This window comes from Lates calcarifer, linkage group LG16_LG22, assembly GCF_001640805.2.
Source record: "Lates calcarifer isolate ASB-BC8 linkage group LG16_LG22, TLL_Latcal_v3, whole genome shotgun sequence".
Taxonomy (NCBI): domain Eukaryota; kingdom Metazoa; phylum Chordata; class Actinopteri; family Centropomidae; genus Lates; species Lates calcarifer.
The window spans coordinates 22,041,385-22,059,960 of record NC_066848.1 but is presented as its reverse complement, the minus strand read 5'-3'; the positions used below and the strand labels follow the sequence as shown (position 1 = coordinate 22,059,960).

Sequence of the window (18,576 nt, the reverse complement as noted above, 5' to 3'; positions counted from 1 at the left end):
AAATAGAACTTCAAATAGAAAAAAAATATTGGTTTGTTTGGGCAGAAATCCGCTATTTGATGGAGCAATGTTGAAGAGATGCTGTTAAAGTCCAGCGGACAGTACGGAATAATTACATTCTGCGAAAATGAAAAACGTGCATACTTTGCAGAATTCCACAAGTAACTGCAAAGCTACATTAAGTCACTCATAAAAAAACAACAGCAGTTTCTGAGCAAACTGCTGTGTTGTATGTGTTTTTTTTTTTTGTGTGTGTGTGTGTTTTCTTTTGTCTTTTTTTGGGGGGTGGGTGGGGGGGGTAGTTTGTTTGTTTGTTTGCGGACCACAGAAGCAGGTATATGATGAAGTGTAAATGAAGTGTGTGACCGAGAGCTCTGTCATCTTCTAGTCAATTATTTCAAAGCTCCCGCACCGACACAAAGCTCTGCCCGGCCCCGCGAACTCCATTCACATTCATGGCTGTGTTTTAACACAGCGGGCCCGCAAACCAGCCAGCATGTCTGCATTGTATCTGCGACAAAAAGGAGGGTACATTGTTGAAAAGACGGGTTAAGTCAATTAATCAAAGTGAGAGGAGAACCCTGAAACCATATGGCCTCTGAAACACTTTCCTCTGGCCGCCTTTGTGCGTTGAGCGCGTGGGTCGGGGAGACACGCTTGTCCCAATATTACGCGCTGCTGGAGAGCGGCCCCCGGGGACAACACACACACACACACACACACACACACACAGTCTCACTCTCTCTCAGGGCCTCTTCTCTCCAGATTGTGTTTCTCACAGAGAAAAACGAAAATACACGCAAGAGGTCAGAAGGCAACTTGCCGTTCTAATAAATCTGTTTGTGTCACAATGACCCCGAACACAAAACTTCGATCACAGGGATTTGACTCTCAAACGGAAAATTATTCATTGTATACAGAGGAATCGTTTATAGAAATGTGGGAAATAGTGCATATTAGAAAAGGTATTTTATTTTACAAAGTCAGTTTAGTTGTCATTGCGATTTGTAGTTTTCTGCGTTCTGTGTATTGTGAAGGCACTTAAAAGGGTGTACAAAGCATTATAAATATATTAAAAGTGATTTATTACAAGCTATTAGCTATACATTTTCTCTTTGTGATTAGGTTCGTTTCAGAACAATTAATATATCAAAAACACTCGGCACGAGCTTATAAAAAGGATTTGTAGAAGCCTTCTCAACCGTTTCAAAATAAAGGCAACTGAAACATGCGGTGAAATATCTTCGTAATTTTAAACAGAACCCATCTGTTTTCCCTCTGACCGTCTCTCTGTTTGCCTGTTTGCATGTTTATGTGTCATATTTTTCCGTTCAGCAGAAAGTAGTAGACCACTGGCTTCTCTCAAATCAAAGCACTGGAAGGTTGCATCGCTCCATGTCCGTGAGCGCAGGGTGACACACTGGCAAAGCCAGAGTTTCTGTCTGCAGATATCGCGTTATTTGGCTCTTCATCCGGCTGCCTTCTTTAGTCGTCCACGTCAATCTCCTCTTCTTCATCCTCCGAGCAGAACTTGCTGGTGAGGTCTGTGTACCGCGACGATGCGGGTGAAGACATGTGCGGCCTGCCAGAGTCAAGGCTCTCGGCGGTGGTGTCGTGCGGGGACCTGGAGGAGACCGCGTCGGACTCGGTATTGTCTGGCGCGGACACCGTCCTACCGCCCATACCTCCCGCCGCGAACTTCTCTAGTTCGGCCAGCTTGGAGAGCTTCTCAAAGGCCACAGCACCTGCGGCCTTGGCGGACTCCACGTCCGCTTTCATTTCCTCTAGATCACGCTTGAGCTTGGCCCGCCGATTCTGAAACCAGGTGATGACCTGCGCGTTGGTCAAACCGAGCTGCTGGGCGATCTGGTCCCGGTCCGACGGACTCAGGTACTTCTGGTACAGAAAGCGCTTTTCCAGCTCATAGATTTGATGATTGGTAAACGCCGTCCGGGACTTCCGCCGCTTCTTGGGGGTGTTCCTCTGGCCGAAGAGTGTCAAACCGTCTCGACCTAAAAAATATAGACGAAATGACGTGAAAAAATCCGATTAAAACAACATTTCAACAAACCTTTGTAAGTCCGTCCACAAATCAAGGAGTCCAGAGCCTCCAGTAAAATTCTGGCGAAGCAGAACCAGCGATGGACGACAGTGTTATTCAGCCCGGCTGATCAGTTTTCAGATGTTACTGATAATATTCTCTTCAGTATTCTGAATGCTGTCTAAACAGATTTCTTTAATTTCTCTCATTTTCACGCATGATAATTCTTATTCATTGTTTATTAAAAACTGAGTTAACAGCTACACCTACACCTCTCCTCAACCGTTAGTCATGAAAACATCCTCTAAAATACCCACTGGTCTCATGTATGTGCATGTGTGTGTGTAAGATTTAAAACTGTTTTAGATTCTTAAGTTATTTGTATAAAAACAACTCTACTGTCCCTTCTTGTTTTTTCTTCTCAATTGTGCGTATTTTTTTAATAGCATACCATAACCTTACAAATGTCTTAAGTGTCTCACCAAACAATTAATAAATCTTATAAAATGTAATTAGGCCCATTTTTGTTTACATAGAATTTTCCACAGTAAATGAATAAACCATGCATAAATTAAAATTTACACTCATGTTTGTCTCCATAAAGCGGGCTCTTTCTTTAGATTAAAAAAAAAATAATTCTCAGAAAAGAAAATACTGCTGTTGCAAATCTAGTGCTAATAATGAGCGTGTTTATAATTCTCATAAAAACAGGACAACACAGTGAAGAAAAGCGGTATTTTACCCTCGGCAGCCTGCAGGACGCTGACCTCCAGGCCCTTGAAGGTTTTACTAGCCAGCTCCTCGAGCGCGCAGAGTGGGGAGGTCTGACTCAGCAGCGCCCTACTGGACAGGCTTTGACCCGCCGAGGGCAGTCTCTCTCCGGGAGAGAGGAGGTGCGCCGTTCCGCTCAGGGAGTAACTCCTTCTCACAGACGGCTTGTTGAGGATGTCCTCGATGCTGAAAGGCGTCAGCGGCTTGCTGGAGTTGGCCGGCGGCGGGAGCTGATCCAGCGGACTGCGCCTTCGCTCCTCCAGCACCGCAGGGAATTTCGAGTCGTCCTTGGAGGTCATGGCGGCTCAGAGGGTGACACGTGACTGTAGTAATTTATACAGGAGCGATTCAAAGCTGACAGGCTGTGGTAAAGTTACACAATGAGAGATAACAGCAGAGAAAAGATAATCCGCCGCTCAGATCACAGGTGCCTCTGCAGCCGCATGTTGGCCGGTGATCTGCAGGCTGCAGGGACACTTCTGATTTCAACTTAGAGCCCCACCACGTCTCCGAGCCACTTTCCCAGGGTGACGCACAACGAAGCACGTACCGTACCCATCGGGTGGACTGTGATGCTCAAAAAGCAGCAGCGATTGACCACCAGTGACAAGGTATTGCTGACTAGAAGGCAATCAGTGACTCTCCCTCTCCCTCTCTCTCACTGTGGGTGTGTGTGTGTGTGTGGGGGGGGAGTCCAATTAGAAAGTAGAACAGGCGCACTGAACACCTTCTCTCTAAATTAAAACAAGGAAAAAAAAAAAAAAAAAAAAAAAAAAAAAAAAAAAAAAAAAAAAAAGCAAAACAAGCAAATGTTTATCTCCGCGTGAGTTTATCGTCATTTGTATATACACTGTGTAATTGGCACGGTGCGTCTGATGTCTGGTGAGCTCGTGCCAATTTGGATACACCCGCACTGTGTCAATCTTCATGCCAATTAGAACCGTAATTATAATATATTTTTTCTTCTGATGTAATTACATTTAAAGTGTTATATATTACATGGCCTATGAACACATAGTGTATATGTTCCTGTTACGTGCCAAAAAGTCATCCACAGACAAGGCAATGTGCAATGTGTAATTCTGCAGATTGACATTCATAGTTAATTAGACTCCAGAGAACTTATCAAACTGTTCTAAAACTCCATCAACAGAAATCCACAAAGACATATGTAGCATCAATCACAGATACTGAGCAGCCAGGCCAATTACACTGAGAAACACAAAAGATAAACTCCCATCAAGCAAGAAAATCAGACATGCACTGTGTTGTGTCGAGAGAGAGCCACCAAGCAGAGTGACAGGAGGGCATCATCCTGGCCTGAGCACACCTTCACCCCACCCCTTCAAACATGCCAGAACTCAGCAGCCAAGAGCTAGGCTGAGTAGACCAAAGCACAACCTGTAGCTGCTGAGCATCTGGACACTAATTTGAGGGCAATTCTTATTTTGGTTTTCTAAAAACACCTTTGGCTTATTTAACGGCTTCATATTCCTCTTTAATTAACTTTAACCCTTATGGAGGCAATAAGCAAACAGTGCTTCACATATTGTCTTTCTACTCAGGACATTCTTTTTCATGTTTTCACATTTTTGTGATACAGTTTTTAATGACAGGTTTAAAAGGAAAGTTTGACAAATTGTGACTCTGTCTGACTTTTTCAAATGTGGAATTAAAGTGGTGTTAGTTTCTCCATGTTTGGGAAATAGACATTTTTTTAGCCACTTAACAAAATATATAATAATATAATAACAGCTTGATGCATCACTGTTAATTAATATCTGATAGGAAACAAACCAATCTTATATGATTATACATATTATAGCATATCAATAGCAAGAATGGCAACACAGCAGGTCATGTCAGAATGTCAGTCATTACATTAGTTTTATTGTTATGATGTAAACAAAAGATGTGCAATTTAAGAAATACCTCAAGGTCCAATAACTAAAATATAAATATAACTGTATAAAATTTGTCACTATATAAATAAAATTGACTTGACTTGACTAGCTGGCTTTTTCCTGAGCTTTAAACTGTATCTCAAGGTCTTGATTAGTGGATTGTGTTTACAGCTTTTGTACAATGTACAATATAACAGTAACAACAATCAAAACTATCCATGAGGATTCATGCATTTATCTCAGTAATCCAAATGATGGTGCTTGAATGGATAGATAGATAGATAGATAGATAGATAGATAGATAGATAGATAGATAGATAGAACATTTAGTAGCAGGCCATAAAAAAGATGGAGGGGTGATTAGAGGAGTTTAGGGAGGCCATCTGCAGTCACAGACTTTTGGAGCTCTGACAAAGTCCTGGGATGGTTTTGTTTTGTAATTTACTTCTGCTTTGGTCATGCTGTGACATTTGATTACACGGCTTGCCTTGGATCTTTTTGGAGTGGGCCTCCTGCCTGCAACCTCGCCTGTTTCATTCTCCATCAGTGAGCTCAATGTCCACCCTGATGGATGTGATGTCTTCATTTGATACTCACTTCCAAATGGAGAAACATTCACTTTCCACCTAGGTTTTAATTTCATCTTGCTTTGTGAAGTGGCCTGAACCTGGGTGCCCTAGCTGCTCTGCTGTAACTATGGACCCCTATGGCTGTGCAGGCCTTCACCAACACTGTTAACATTAAAAAGCTGCAGAAATCTGTGAGAAGGAATGCTCTTAGGTTTCCCATGTTTTATGACTGTCTCCCTCATAACTTCTAAATGATACTCAAACGGGGAGAGATTCAATTGTCAAACATATTCTTCTTTCCATAATAATAATAATAATAATAATAATAATAATAATAATAATAAAAACAACAACAATAATGGTGATGATAATGATAATTATTATTATTATAATCATCATTATTATTATTGTCATTACTGTACTTATAATATTTATCATTTTATTAAAATTCTCCTGGCCTAAATAAATCTATATAGAGTAAAGTATTGAAGTGGTGACGTTTCCATTTGAAGGTGACAAAATACAAAAATGAGAATTGTTAGTATATTTAATAAGGAAATTTGTCTTGTTTTCGGTATTAAATGGCCTACATAGGACTAAATACTGTACATGTTCCTACATGTCATTCACAGACAAGGAAATGTGCAATGTTTTACTCTGCAGATTGATATTCATGTTTAGGATTAATTAGACTCCAGGGAACTTCTCAAACTGTGGCATTGCTGTGTAAAAAGTTGTGACTCACAGATACAGAACAGAAAATTCACAGTTACAGAGGGGAGATTGTGATTGTGAGAGACCAATCAGATGCAACTGTTCTATAGACAAAGTGCCCTCTAATACATATACACTTACATTCATATTCCGATGCTACATCGGGGGCAAGGTGGGGCAATAAATACAATAAAAAAGTGTTATTGTTGATACATTCTGACAAATGTTGTACATGCAAGGTCATTAGCATGTTTGACACCCATACATATGAGAATAACAACAGACATACACACACCGAGCACTGTGACTTCTTTCTGGAAAAGCTGACTTGTCTGATTATGTCCGCACATGTACCACATCCACACAGCAGACTTATAGGCATGGTCATGAAGAAGGATTTGACTTGTGATGAATGGCTTGCTGCTGCTTGGAGCAGAGAACAGGACAGCTGCACCTCAGAGAACTTAAAGCAAAGAGCTTCATATGATCAATGGCACTACCAGACAGAGGACACAGTTTAGGATAGGAGCACACACAGATAGACCGGAAATAAAGACAAAATGGCCGAGGGTCACAACGGCTTCTATAGAGGATTTATTTATATCTATTTATTTTACTTTCATCAGTGGTAGATTGTAACTGCAGTGGTTTCAGAGAGTATTCAGATGCCTTCACTATTTTCACACTCCTTGTTGTGTTTTAAATTGAAAAAAGTTTTTTTTTTGCTCATCAATCTGAGCTCAATAATCCATAATGACATATTAAAATGATGTTTTTATAAATTTCTGCAAATTTATAAAAATTTAAAAATATAAAAATCAACAACTGAAATAAAATATAAAACATACATGTTACCTGCTATGAGATTTACATGTAAATCAGCCTTCATAAATGCACAAATACACAGATGCAGACAAATGTGTTTAAACTGAATAAGAGTATAAAGACTTACAATAAAAACACATTTTCAGAGTTAATTTAAGTGTTACGGAGTATATTGATTTGTCATTGTCATGCTATTGAGAAGATGAACCCTCTGCATTTTAGATACTAAATAATATCTAATATCAATAACTTCCAGTTACTCCCAGTTCACAGGATCTTACACTTCACATTGGATAAATGTGCATAAATCTGTTTAGACAACAAGAACAAGAGGTGCTCCTTATAGTTTATAATCTTGGTTTGTATTCAGTCTTTCAAACCTGTCTCCTCAGTGTATCAAAGTATTGTTGCATGTTCAGAGCAAACAGGAACTGATAACTGCTAGATGCCAGAACATAATTATTTTCAATTTTACAGATAAAAAAAATAAACAATAGATAAACACTGACATGTAGATAGTTTTAAGTTCAATATTCAGGCATTAGCGATGGTCATCCTCAATAATGTTTCCCCAGTTTTCACTTTTTAGATTAGTTGCTCAGTTCAGAGTAAAACTTAACAGAAGACATAAATCCAATGAGCTGAAGTTAAGGACCATATCTAAAGTGCATGCAAAATGACCGTGAGAGCTTTTCAGATTACAGCGTTGTCAATTTTTTTTATCATTCTCAGACTCAGACTCTCTAGGCCAACTTTATTTTTAGCTGAATCTCCACTCATTGTATATACAACCTCCAGCTTTAACAGAAAAAAACATATGCATGTCTGACTCAGTGCATGTGTGATTTGTTGAGATCTCCTATTCTATTTCCACTGTAAATTTTCCACTGCACTATTTACACAGTCACACAGTTTTCATTTAGCTCAGTTTAGACCAACCTTGTTCTTTATTCAGAGGTGGGATTCATACACATATCATGCTTTATTGATTTATTTATTGATTTAGGTTTAAATATTGTGTTATTTTGTGTGTTTTGTGAGGCTAAACTGATATATGTAAGGAATACAGATGAAGATAAATAAGAAACAGTATAGATGGTTTCTACCAACCTTGACTGTACACCTGGCTTCGTACTCTACATCTAATGTTATATTAAAAATGTCTGACTTCCCGACCAGTGGGGGAGTCAAAAAAGCAGAAAATAACACACAAATTACACCACTTTTCAGAGGGTTCTTGACTTTTTTCACAGCTAATACTGAATCATTTGAAAGATGCTGAAAGATCCACTGAAGAATAGAAAATAAGCTGTTAGAGTTAATGCGATCTCTGTCTGGGTCATGTGATCAGCCTGGCTCCACCAAACTGCTGTCTTTACTCACTGTGGACCATGACTAAAGGGATTTATTCATTACTGATGACTGATGACAATAGTCTGATGTGTTCATTAAACATGAGAGGGGCCACGCAACCTTCCCTCTCCTCCCTCCTGCCCAGCTGCACACTGTGACAAATTGACACAGTGATTAGAAAACCTGTAACACTTTCAATGTTTTTCACTTCTTGTATGGCTGGATGTGAAAGGTGAGGAGATGGTTCTTTATGTGCTGTATAAGTCCTTGAAACTCCTTAAACAGCCAGTGGGGGATTATATAATGACCTGTTCTAATTTCATTTCAGGAAAGAAAAATAAAATTAGTGAATTTCATTTCCCAAAAATCTCATCTTTCTGCACTTTTAAATGTAATACAATTAAATACTGCTTTTATTAGTTGGTTTTGCAACAGTGAAAAGAGGGTTCTTGTCTTTCTGCACATTTAGGACGAAAATCATTTGGAGTGATAAATTATCATATCTGATATTAGTAGATTGTTAAAACAAGCGCTTCAACAGCATTTTACTGTTGTAATGGCTGAAAGAACGTTTCTCAAATCTCTGCTTTTGTCCAGGGTGTACCCTGCCTGTCATCCAATGTCAGCTGGGATTTGTCCAGCCCCCCACAACCCTCAAAGGATAAGTGATATAGATAATGGATGGAAGGATATTATTATATATTGCTGCTGTTATTAATGATCACACTTACAGCTATTGTTATTGTCATCATAACAACCAGTCTGACAATACTCCAGTGCAACAGTATGTACAGCTGTATGCATGTGTATATATGTGTGTGTATACACACACACACACACACACGTATATATATATATATATATATATATATATATCCCCTCCCCCTCTTTCTACTCTTTCTCCCCACCCCCATCCTCCTGTCTCTCTCTTTCTTCTCTCCCCCATTTCTCTTCTCTCCACCCAACCAGTTGAGGCAGATGGCCACTCAAGTTGTGCTAGAGGTTTCTTGCTGTTAAAAGGAAGTTTTTTCCTCTCAACTGTTGCCAAGTACTTGCTAATTGTGGGTTTCTCTGGGTCTCAACCTTACTCTGGTGTGTATGAATGGGTGTGTGAATGGGTGAATGTGATCTGTAGTGTGAAGCTTTGAGTGGTCGAAATGACGAGAAAAATGCTATGTATGTGCAGTCCATTTACTCTTGTTTTGACTGCAACCCATAGGAAATGGTTGCCTTATAATTTATGCATTTTTTAGATGATCAAATAATATATTAATATAATAAAATTTATTTTAAAATTTTTGATCATAGGAGTCCAAAGATTTTATGCACATAGTTTTGTGCAGATTGGACTCACAGCCCAAGAACATATAACACAGATTGATATATCAATATTTCCTGACTAAAGAAAATCTGAGTGATACAAGAGGGCTTCCTGCATGCAAAGCAGCATGGTCTGGTGTGCATGTCTGGTGGTATTATATATATTTCTTGTTTTTGAAAAAATTACAAGGGTGATGTGAGGTCCTCAAAAGTAGTTTGTTTCCTGTATGTAACATCATGGGATAGATAGTTACTGTACTGTTTGTGCATCAAAGTCATACAAGGCACACTCTATAGCATGTTCAATTCATTTATGAAAGTTTGTTTATATTTTTGTATTTACTGCTTTTTTTCTAGACATGAAGGCCATGGAATGTTGAACAGATATTCATAGTACACAAGATGACTTTGGGAAGCCATTGACATTTCATATAAAACCATCAGGAGGATGACTTCTACTTCAACTCTCCTCCTCTCCTCTCCTCTCCATTAAGAGGTTCACTGCAGGGACAACACAGAGTTAGGTGGAAATCATTCCATATGTCAGCCAGTGTAATGATCGAGGCCATTGTTTTCTAGCCAGTTGTGGCCAATAGGGTGTCACATCCAAGGTTGAGTAGTTAACTACCTGCTGCTGGGAGAGGACGTAATGACATTCAAGAGATAATCTCAAAAGGATGCTGTTTTTCTCTCTGAAAAGTATTTGGTGGTCATTAATATCAACAAATTTTGTTATTGCTTGAGCAGCATGCCATTTGTCAATAAGAAGTGTGCTCAAAGAAAATCAATGTTTAATTAAAGGAAAGGTGCTAAACAGCATCAGACAAAACAGAGAGAGCCTCTTTAACACAGAGACTCAGCTAATCGTTTCTGTTTGACAGAAAGCTAAGAGCTCTGATTAGCGGCAGCTATCACCTCTGGAAATGGAATACTACAATAAGGAGAAAAAATACAAGAAATTATAGTCAACCTGCAGCCAGCATGCCTCTGTACTCCATTTCAATCAGAAAGACTAAATGATGAGACCGCTATGAGGGAAACATAGAAAGGTGATTTTATTGAGACAAGCACATTTTTTGGCGATTAGACCCCAGCAGGAAGAGGATCGCCTTGGACAACTGGCGAGCCTGGCCGAGGCTTCCCACAGGCCGAGAACTTCCCCCTGGAGCCTAGACCTGGTGGTGGTGGTGGAGGATGGACCTGAAGTTGGGGAGGTCTTCGTGGAGGGGACTCGATCTAGGGACAGAAGGCAGTGTGAGGTGTCCGCAGATGGGTGGCAGAGAATGCGGAAGATCTGAAATTTAAAACGGGACAGAGAGTCAGCAATGATGTTGAAATGACCGGGAACGTGACGGGCTGTTAGAATGAAGTTGTGCGTGACTGCTAGCCAAGTGATACGTCTCATGAAAGGCATGATTGCGCCTAAAGACGAACGCCCCTTGTTTATAATGTTGTTTATAATGTTGACCGTTGCTTTGTTATTGCACAGGACCGAGATTCTTTTGCGCTGCCAGAGATGCCCGCAAATATGGCAGGCGACTGCTATGGGGTATCTCAATCTCGAACAGCGCGGAGGACTGCTCATGCTTGGGGAACGCCGTGGGCCAGCTGCTGGCGAACCACTGCCCCTGAAAAACCCCCCCAAAACCCACGGATGGAGCCGCATCCGTGAAGAACTGCAATGACTCGGATGAGTGCACGATATCGTCGTAGAAGAAGGAGATACCGTTCCACTGATCTAACAGGGCTGCCCAGAATTTTAAGTCTGAGCGGCAACCTTAATCTAGTGAGACGAGGTCGTGCAAATTAGGAACGGAGGAAGCCAGGGCGAGAAGCCTAGAAATAAAGGAGCGGCCCTGCGGAATTATGCGCATGGCGAAATTCAGATGGCCGAGGAGAGACAATAACTCCTGTTTGGAAATGATTACAGCCACTGAAAAAGACTGAGTAATTTGGCGGATTGTCTGTAATTTGTCTTCGGGAAGCGAAGCTTTCATGTCGCAGGTGTCCAGAGAAATGCCTAGGAACTCTAGTTTTTTTGCGGGGCCTAATGTTTTCTCGTCCAAGAGTGGCACACCGAGATGGCTGAACATTTTTTTCAGTTTTAATAGAGAGGAACCGGAACTATCGTTTGGAGGGTCGATTAACGGAAAGTCGTCGAGGAGGTGGAGTACTGCCGGGAGTCTCACATTGTTTAGGAGAATCCAGCAAAGTACTTCTGACACCGAATTAAAGATGCATAGACTGCTCCTACACCCGAACGTCAATCTAACGGCGAAGTAAAACTTGGCATCCCATTTTATGCCGAAACAATGCCACTGGGACGGATGAATGGGGATGATTTTAAAGGCATCTGTGATGTCTGCCTTGGATAGCCATGCACCTTGACCTGCTAGTTGGATCAATCTAATGGCGTTATCGACAGTTGCGTAATGCAGGGAAAATGGCACCAGAGGAATTAGACTATTAATGCTACTGACGGGGCCGGAGTGGGGAGCTGACAGATCGAAGATTAACCTTTTCTTTCCTGAATATTTCCTAGTGGCGATGCCTACCGGACTGGAATGAAACACTGGAAAGGGAGGGGAGTCAAATGGACCGATAATGTAACCTTTATTTAATTCTTTGTTAAGTAACTCGGACACAGTAGCGGGATCTTTGATGGCTGACTGAAGATTTTTTGCTACGAAGGTGGAGACCGGGGAAGATAGGATGCTGACCCGAAAGCCCTGGGAGAGGCCGGTCAGCAGGTAATCCGTAAAGACGAAGTCTGGGTGCGAAGATAGTTCTGGCGCCAGTGCTGAGATATTTATGGGAGTAGATTGGTGTATACTTAGAAAGTTTTTGAGTTTGGCCAAGTCTCCTGCCGGTGGCGGGCTGACCAGGCCGGAATCACTCGGTGAGGGCATACTGATCGAGGATGGGCCTCTTTGCACGCGCTGCAGATGTGAAGAAACATGCAGCTGGGGTAAGTACAGACATTCTCGTTAAAGTTATTGCAGATCGGTGTGTTATTAAAGAGCTCCACCTTTCGGCCTCTACAGTCAGCACGAGCGGACACGGAGGGATTAATCTGTGGTGAGATAAGATTTGGAAGCTGCGGTGGGAGGAATGGCCGTTGAGGACAAAAGGGGGCTGTGTGCCCCAGGTTACCACAGGTGAAACTGGAGACTGCCTGAGAGCCCCCGATGAGCATGACGAGGATCTTGATATCCAGGACGCCCCAAATAAGGCGGGTGTTTGACTGGGAGATGTACAAGGCTGCTTTACTGGAAAAGGCTTTATGGTACTGATAAAATAAGTTTTTTCCATATTTGAGGTTGAGGTCCCCAATTAGAGCTAGATAGGTGTCTAATTCTTGTTTCCTGTCCGAATAGACTGAGCATATCACATCTCTGAAGATCCCGAAGGCCACGAGAAACTCCCCGATGGATAAATCCCTTGCTAAACGAGGGTCAGCGGATTTGATGACGGTAGATAAGTTTCCGGTATTGCAGATTTTTTTATCGCACTCTGGAGATGGGAGAATTAGGCTTACTAAATTGATGTCTTTCCCTTGCAGGATTTTTGACCTTAATTGTGAAGAGATGTTTGCTCCTGAAGGAATGTAAGGCCTACCCAGAGACGGAGCTGAAGTAGCAGAAGCCAAGGAGTGTGTGGGGACCTCTAATGCGCTCCCTGAAATTAGAGGAGGAAAGGTAGGCTGTGGGAAGGCTGGGACGGCTCCGGATGGCTAAGCGGATGCATTTTCCAGGGCCTGAAGACGAGCCTCTATGCCTTGCATAGATCTTGCCAGGGATTGCATGGTGGCGAGCAGGGCATCGGCTGATGCAGTGATACGCGCAGGAATGGCGGCTGACACCGGAGTAACAAGGGGTTGACTGCAGGAAGTAGAAGGTCTGGACAGATGGGCCTGTCTGCGTTTGGGAAGTGGAGCCGCTGATTTTTTTGTGCGTTTGCGGCCACGCTGATGCCTGGAAGTATCCTCGCCAGGAGGAGAAGCCTCGGGGGAATTGCTGACTGCGACGAGGCTTGCCAATTCACAAAGTTGAGGCAAGGTGAGCCCCGGCGCCGGAGGGATGCCAAGAGCTCTCAACTGGGAATCTAGAGCCTCATATTCCCTCAGGGCCGGGATGGAACTTGCGGATGCTAGGCGGACACTTTTGCGCTGAGGTCTGGGGGACTGTGCTGTGTCCAGCTGAACATCCCCAGACGGATTGAAGTTGTCCAGGTTATCAGAATCGAAGTCTGACATGATCGACCGGCTGAAAAAAATTAAAAAAACAGCCAAGTGCTATGAGCCAGGAAATTTTGACCAGGAAGGGTAGGTCATGCGGTTTCATTGCTGAAACACAGCTGAATGACAGCAGGGAGAGAGAACATTTTAAACTTTGACAGCTAACCAGTGATTGCTCGAGAGGCGAGTGTGCTTGGTTGTGATTGGCTGAGAGCAGGGGAGTGCGCGGATCAGTGAGGGAATGAAGCGACAGATTTAAAGAGACAATAGGGGAGAAAGTCTTTCTGACTGAACTTCCGCTAAGCTTCATTTGTGTGTATTTGTGTGTGTGTGTCTGTGTGTGTACGTGTATGGCATAAGCCTGCAGTCAGCTCAGGTCTGGAGGATCTTAGTTAACTAAATTATGTGCATTAGTTAGGTGTTGCAGTACTTGAGTTCTCTGTGAGTATATTAGTGCTGGCTGTCAATGAGAGGTTACAGCTGGGGAGGAGACTGTGCCTCCTCCTAGCTGTAACCCCCTGTTGGGGTTCAGACTGATGTACGAGACCTCTAATATTAAACTGCATATCAAGCAGCCAATAACCATCATTCACAGCACAAGAGTGTTGAAGGAGTTGGTGGGCATCCTGAAGTTGTTCAGAGAATCAACAGATTTGACACAGGACAAGAAGATGGTCACAATCAGTTCTGTTGCTCCTTCTGTCCTGTCCCTTAATCACCACCTTGAGAAGCTGAAGCCTCAAGTCTGGTTCCTGAGTGGCCTGGGCAGAAGTCTCCAAGCATCCCTGAACAAAAGATTTCTTGGATTTCATCAGTGTGAAAATGGCCAGATCTCAAGACAGAACCACAGCCCCCTTTCAAGTCAAGTCAATTTTTATTTATATAGCGCCAATTCACAACAGAAGTTATCTCGAGGCACTGTGTATATAGAGCAGGTCTAGACTGTACTCTTTATCTTTAGAGAGAAACCCAACAGTTCCCACCATGAGCAAGCACTACGCGACTGTGGCAAGGAAAAACTTCCTTTTAAGAGGCAGAAACCTCGAGCAGAAACAGACTCAAGGTGGGCGGCCATCTGCCTCAACCGGTTGGGTTTAGACAGAGAGGGGCGGGGTGGGGGGATGGGGTATGAGAAAGACAACATTGCAGATACACAGACTAAGTCAAAGTGTAAATAGTAGTAATAGTAGTAGTAATAATAATAATAATAATTACTATCATTATTATTAACAGTGACAAGCAGCGAAACATTAATAGCACTAACACTATCACTAACACTAATAAATATTTAATTATTGTCGTATCATGGGTTGAGCTGGATCATGGGAGCAGCAGGAAACTCTCCAGCTCCGGAGGCAGAACCCTGCAGTAAGAGACAGTAGCAGAGAGAGAGAGAAGCACAGCCTGGGCACTAATGTGCTTGAGGGAAGAAACACAGTTAGAGTGATGCAGTGATATTAAGACAGTTAATAGTAATCTCGTTGGCAGGACATCATGGACAACATTTACTAACTATTAAGCTTAACTGATGCATTGAGACTGATCCAACCCACCGAAGGAAAAATGGTATCCTGAAATAGGAACCAGAATAATATGCTAGTCGAAAGTTAAGGCATAAAGATGAGTTTTTAGTTTGGATTTAAAGGCCTCAACTGACTCAGCCTGTCTAATATCAATAGGGAGGTTGTTCCAGAGGAAGGGGGCCCGATAGGAGAAGGCCCTGCAGCCCGCTGACTTCTTTTTGACTCTGGGGACAGACAGCAGCCCTGCACTCTGAGAACGCAGAGCATGGGAGGGAATATAAGGGTTAAGAAGATCAGACAGGTATGAGGGGGCCAGCTCATTTAGAAGTCATTAGGAGCACTTTAAAGTCTGATCTAACATGAATAGGGAGGGAGGAGTTGTACTTTGAGAAATCACACAGTTGTCAAGGGATATAGTTACTTGATCAAACTGGTGTCTATATCACTCCGGGCCAATAACCAGCATTTCAGTTTTGTCTGAGTTAAGAAGCAGGAAGTTTCAAGACATCCAGCTTTTAACAGAAGACAAGCAAATCTCTAGTTCCCTAATTTGAGCAGCATTGTCAGCCTTTATGGGCACATACAGCTGGGTATCATCAGCATAACAGTGAAAATGAATTCCATGACTCCAAATAATTTGGCCAAGAGGAGAAATATAAAGAGAGAAAAGCAGGGGGCCAAGAACAGAACCCTGGGGTACTCCATATTTCACATCAGAAAAGGCTGATATGGTGTTATTACAAGAGACATGCTGAGTTTTGTCTGATAAATAAGATTTTAACCAGCTGAGGGCCAGGCCAGAGAATCTATTTTCCATTGGTCCATGAGTATACAGTGGTCTATAGTATCAAGGGCTGCACTAAGATCAAGTAAGAGGAGCAGAGAGGTGGAATCTGAATCTAGAGAGAGTAGAAGATCATTTACTACTAGTGAAAGGCCCTAAAGGCAGACTGATAAGATTCCAAAAGATTATTATCAGCTAAGTGAGCTAAAAGCTGCTGACACACAACCTTTTCTAGTATTTTAGAGAAGAACGGAAGATTTGAAACAGGCCAATAGTTACTCAAAGACCCAGGATCAAGGTGAGATTTCTTAAGTAAAGGTTTAACCACAGCTGTTTTGAAGCTAGAAGGAACAGTGCCAGTCGTCAACGATAGATTCACAACATTCAGCACTGCAGGGCCCAAGACTGGCCAGAGATCTTTGGAGAGTTTACCTGGTAAAGGGTCAAGAAGGCAAGTGGGTGGGTTTAGAAATAAAAAATTATTAAACATTAAACAAACTACTGCACTTGTAGTATGGTATTGCATACTTTACATACTTGACACACAAACAAACAAACTAAAAAAAAAAAAAAAAAAAAAAATTAAATAAAATATACCCATATACTGGCATGGTGGTACAATGGTTAACACTGTTGCCCCACAGCAAGATGGTTCTGGGTTTGAACTCCTGTTTGCCTTAGGCTTTTCTGTGTGGAGCTTGCATGTTCTTCTTGCCCGCTTGGATTTCCTCTAGGTTCGCACGCTGCTTCCCACAGTTGAAAGACATGCAGGTTAATTGGTGACTCTACATTGTCCGTCAGTGTGAATGTGATTGTGGCAGGTGGGAGGATGGGAACAAAAAAAATAAGTTGCCCGACAATGCCACCTGGGGACTTTTCACCCCAGAAAATAGATAAATAACTGATAGGTCACGCCAGGTTCAAAAATCATCATGAGGCATGAGATGGTTAGGAAGGGACTGCACAAATCAAATTTATTTAACAAATGACAAAAAAAACTTATATATATAAATGTATAAAATTCGATGGAGCGTCAGCTGTATATTCAAAAAAAAGATACACTTGGCAAATGGGGAGGGGAGAATACACTGATAGGCTGAGCTGACCACAGCGCCAATGAAACAAAATCAGGGAAGAGGAGAAAAGAAACTTAACCACCCGTGGCACCATACACTCACACACTGGATCATGAAGAACCCACCACCAGGAATTGGGTCGCCGCCGTGGGCCCGCAGGACCTGTCCACAAAGAGAAGGAGGATTAAAACTGGGCTCGGTGATTAGGACAGCTGACGCTCACACACCAACATACACATACATAAAGACACCTGCACACATACACACACACAAAACCAATATGTGAAAATAAAAAAAAAAACCCAAAAAAGAACAAAACTGGATCGAATCACCAAACTAACATTAAACAAAAAAAAAAGGTAATAAAGAAAAACTAATAGGAAAAGAATCTAAAAGTAATCCGCAGCTTCAGGCCAGCGGCGGACTGCAAATGGCCAAATGGAGCTGCATGCTGGTAACAGGGGAAGCCAGAACAGCAGCGCTGTGGCGGAGGACGCAACTAGGCTCGGCTTTCACTGGCGCCGCCTTGCGCTGAACCATCCACATCTGCAGCCGAACAACACTGCAGCATAAAATAAACAAACAATCAGAAGGGGGCAAAACAAGTTAAAAGAAAAGGAGATAGCGGACAACACCGACTCACCACGCGGAGACACCCACGCCAAAGCGGGCTTCCAGTGGGCCAACCCAACCCCATCGGCACCAGCAGTCTGCCACACTGCATGAGGAGAAAATATCACCAAGGCGCATATGGCACGTTATGCAAAAAGGAGGAAACAGGTGCGCATTACCTGTGTGCTGACGAGGAACCGTGCACCTCAACGGCAAGCATGGCTACAGATGCTTGCGCCGCCACCAACCTTGACTCTGCCACGCCAGGCCACAGCCACCACGGGGACGGGCGGAACCGGAACAAAGAGTGGAAGACGGCGCGCAACGTATGGCCACTATATATGTGGGCGCGGCGCCATTCCGGCAATCAGTGCACCAGGAAACTAGTGCAGTGCCCTACTGTGGAGGGTGGAGTAAACAGTGCTCCGGCTACATCTACCCTCCCCTTTTGCATCGTCGGCCCGACGATGAACAGAAAACCAACTAACTAGCACCAAGATTTAAAAACAGCCATTTGGGAATTGGACACCGGACCCGGGGGTCTGTTACTTCAAAGGTCACTGCCAGAAGAATCATCAGCTGACGCCACCAAGGGAGGCGAAGATGGTGAGGATGGCACCAGAGGTAAAAACGCTACAGCTTCAGGCTGGACTACAGCCTTCAGCATATCTCAATGCACATTTCGGGTCTTGTGCAGCTCATCCATGGGGGCCACGGTATAGACCGCTCCCTCACCAGAAGGAGTCCTCGCAACCTGGTGGAGCACAGAACTCCAGAGGTCCTGGATCTTATGTCGACCCCTGACACCATGGTCCCTCAGGTGCACTAACTGGCCCACAGACAACTT

At 42.8% G+C, this 18,576-nt stretch overlaps 1 protein-coding gene and 1 pseudogene across 1 annotated transcript; both read right to left on the bottom strand.

The window, feature by feature from the left end:
* Positions 1–1,098: 1,098 nt before the first annotated feature.
* Positions 1,099–3,688, bottom strand: lbx1a (ladybird homeobox 1a). The gene is made up of 2 exons (XM_018694062.2): positions 2,784–3,688; positions 1,099–2,012 (listed from the first exon to the last, which is right to left on the bottom strand). Exons 1-2 carry the CDS (start codon positions 3,109–3,111, stop codon positions 1,486–1,488), a joined length of 855 nt encoding a protein of 284 aa, XP_018549578.1. The 5' UTR covers positions 3,112–3,688; the 3' UTR covers positions 1,099–1,485.
* A 6,821-nt stretch (positions 3,689–10,509) lies between these two features.
* On the bottom strand, positions 10,510–12,406 carry LOC108895320 (uncharacterized; annotated as a pseudogene).
* Between the last annotated feature and the right edge of the window lie 6,170 nt (positions 12,407–18,576).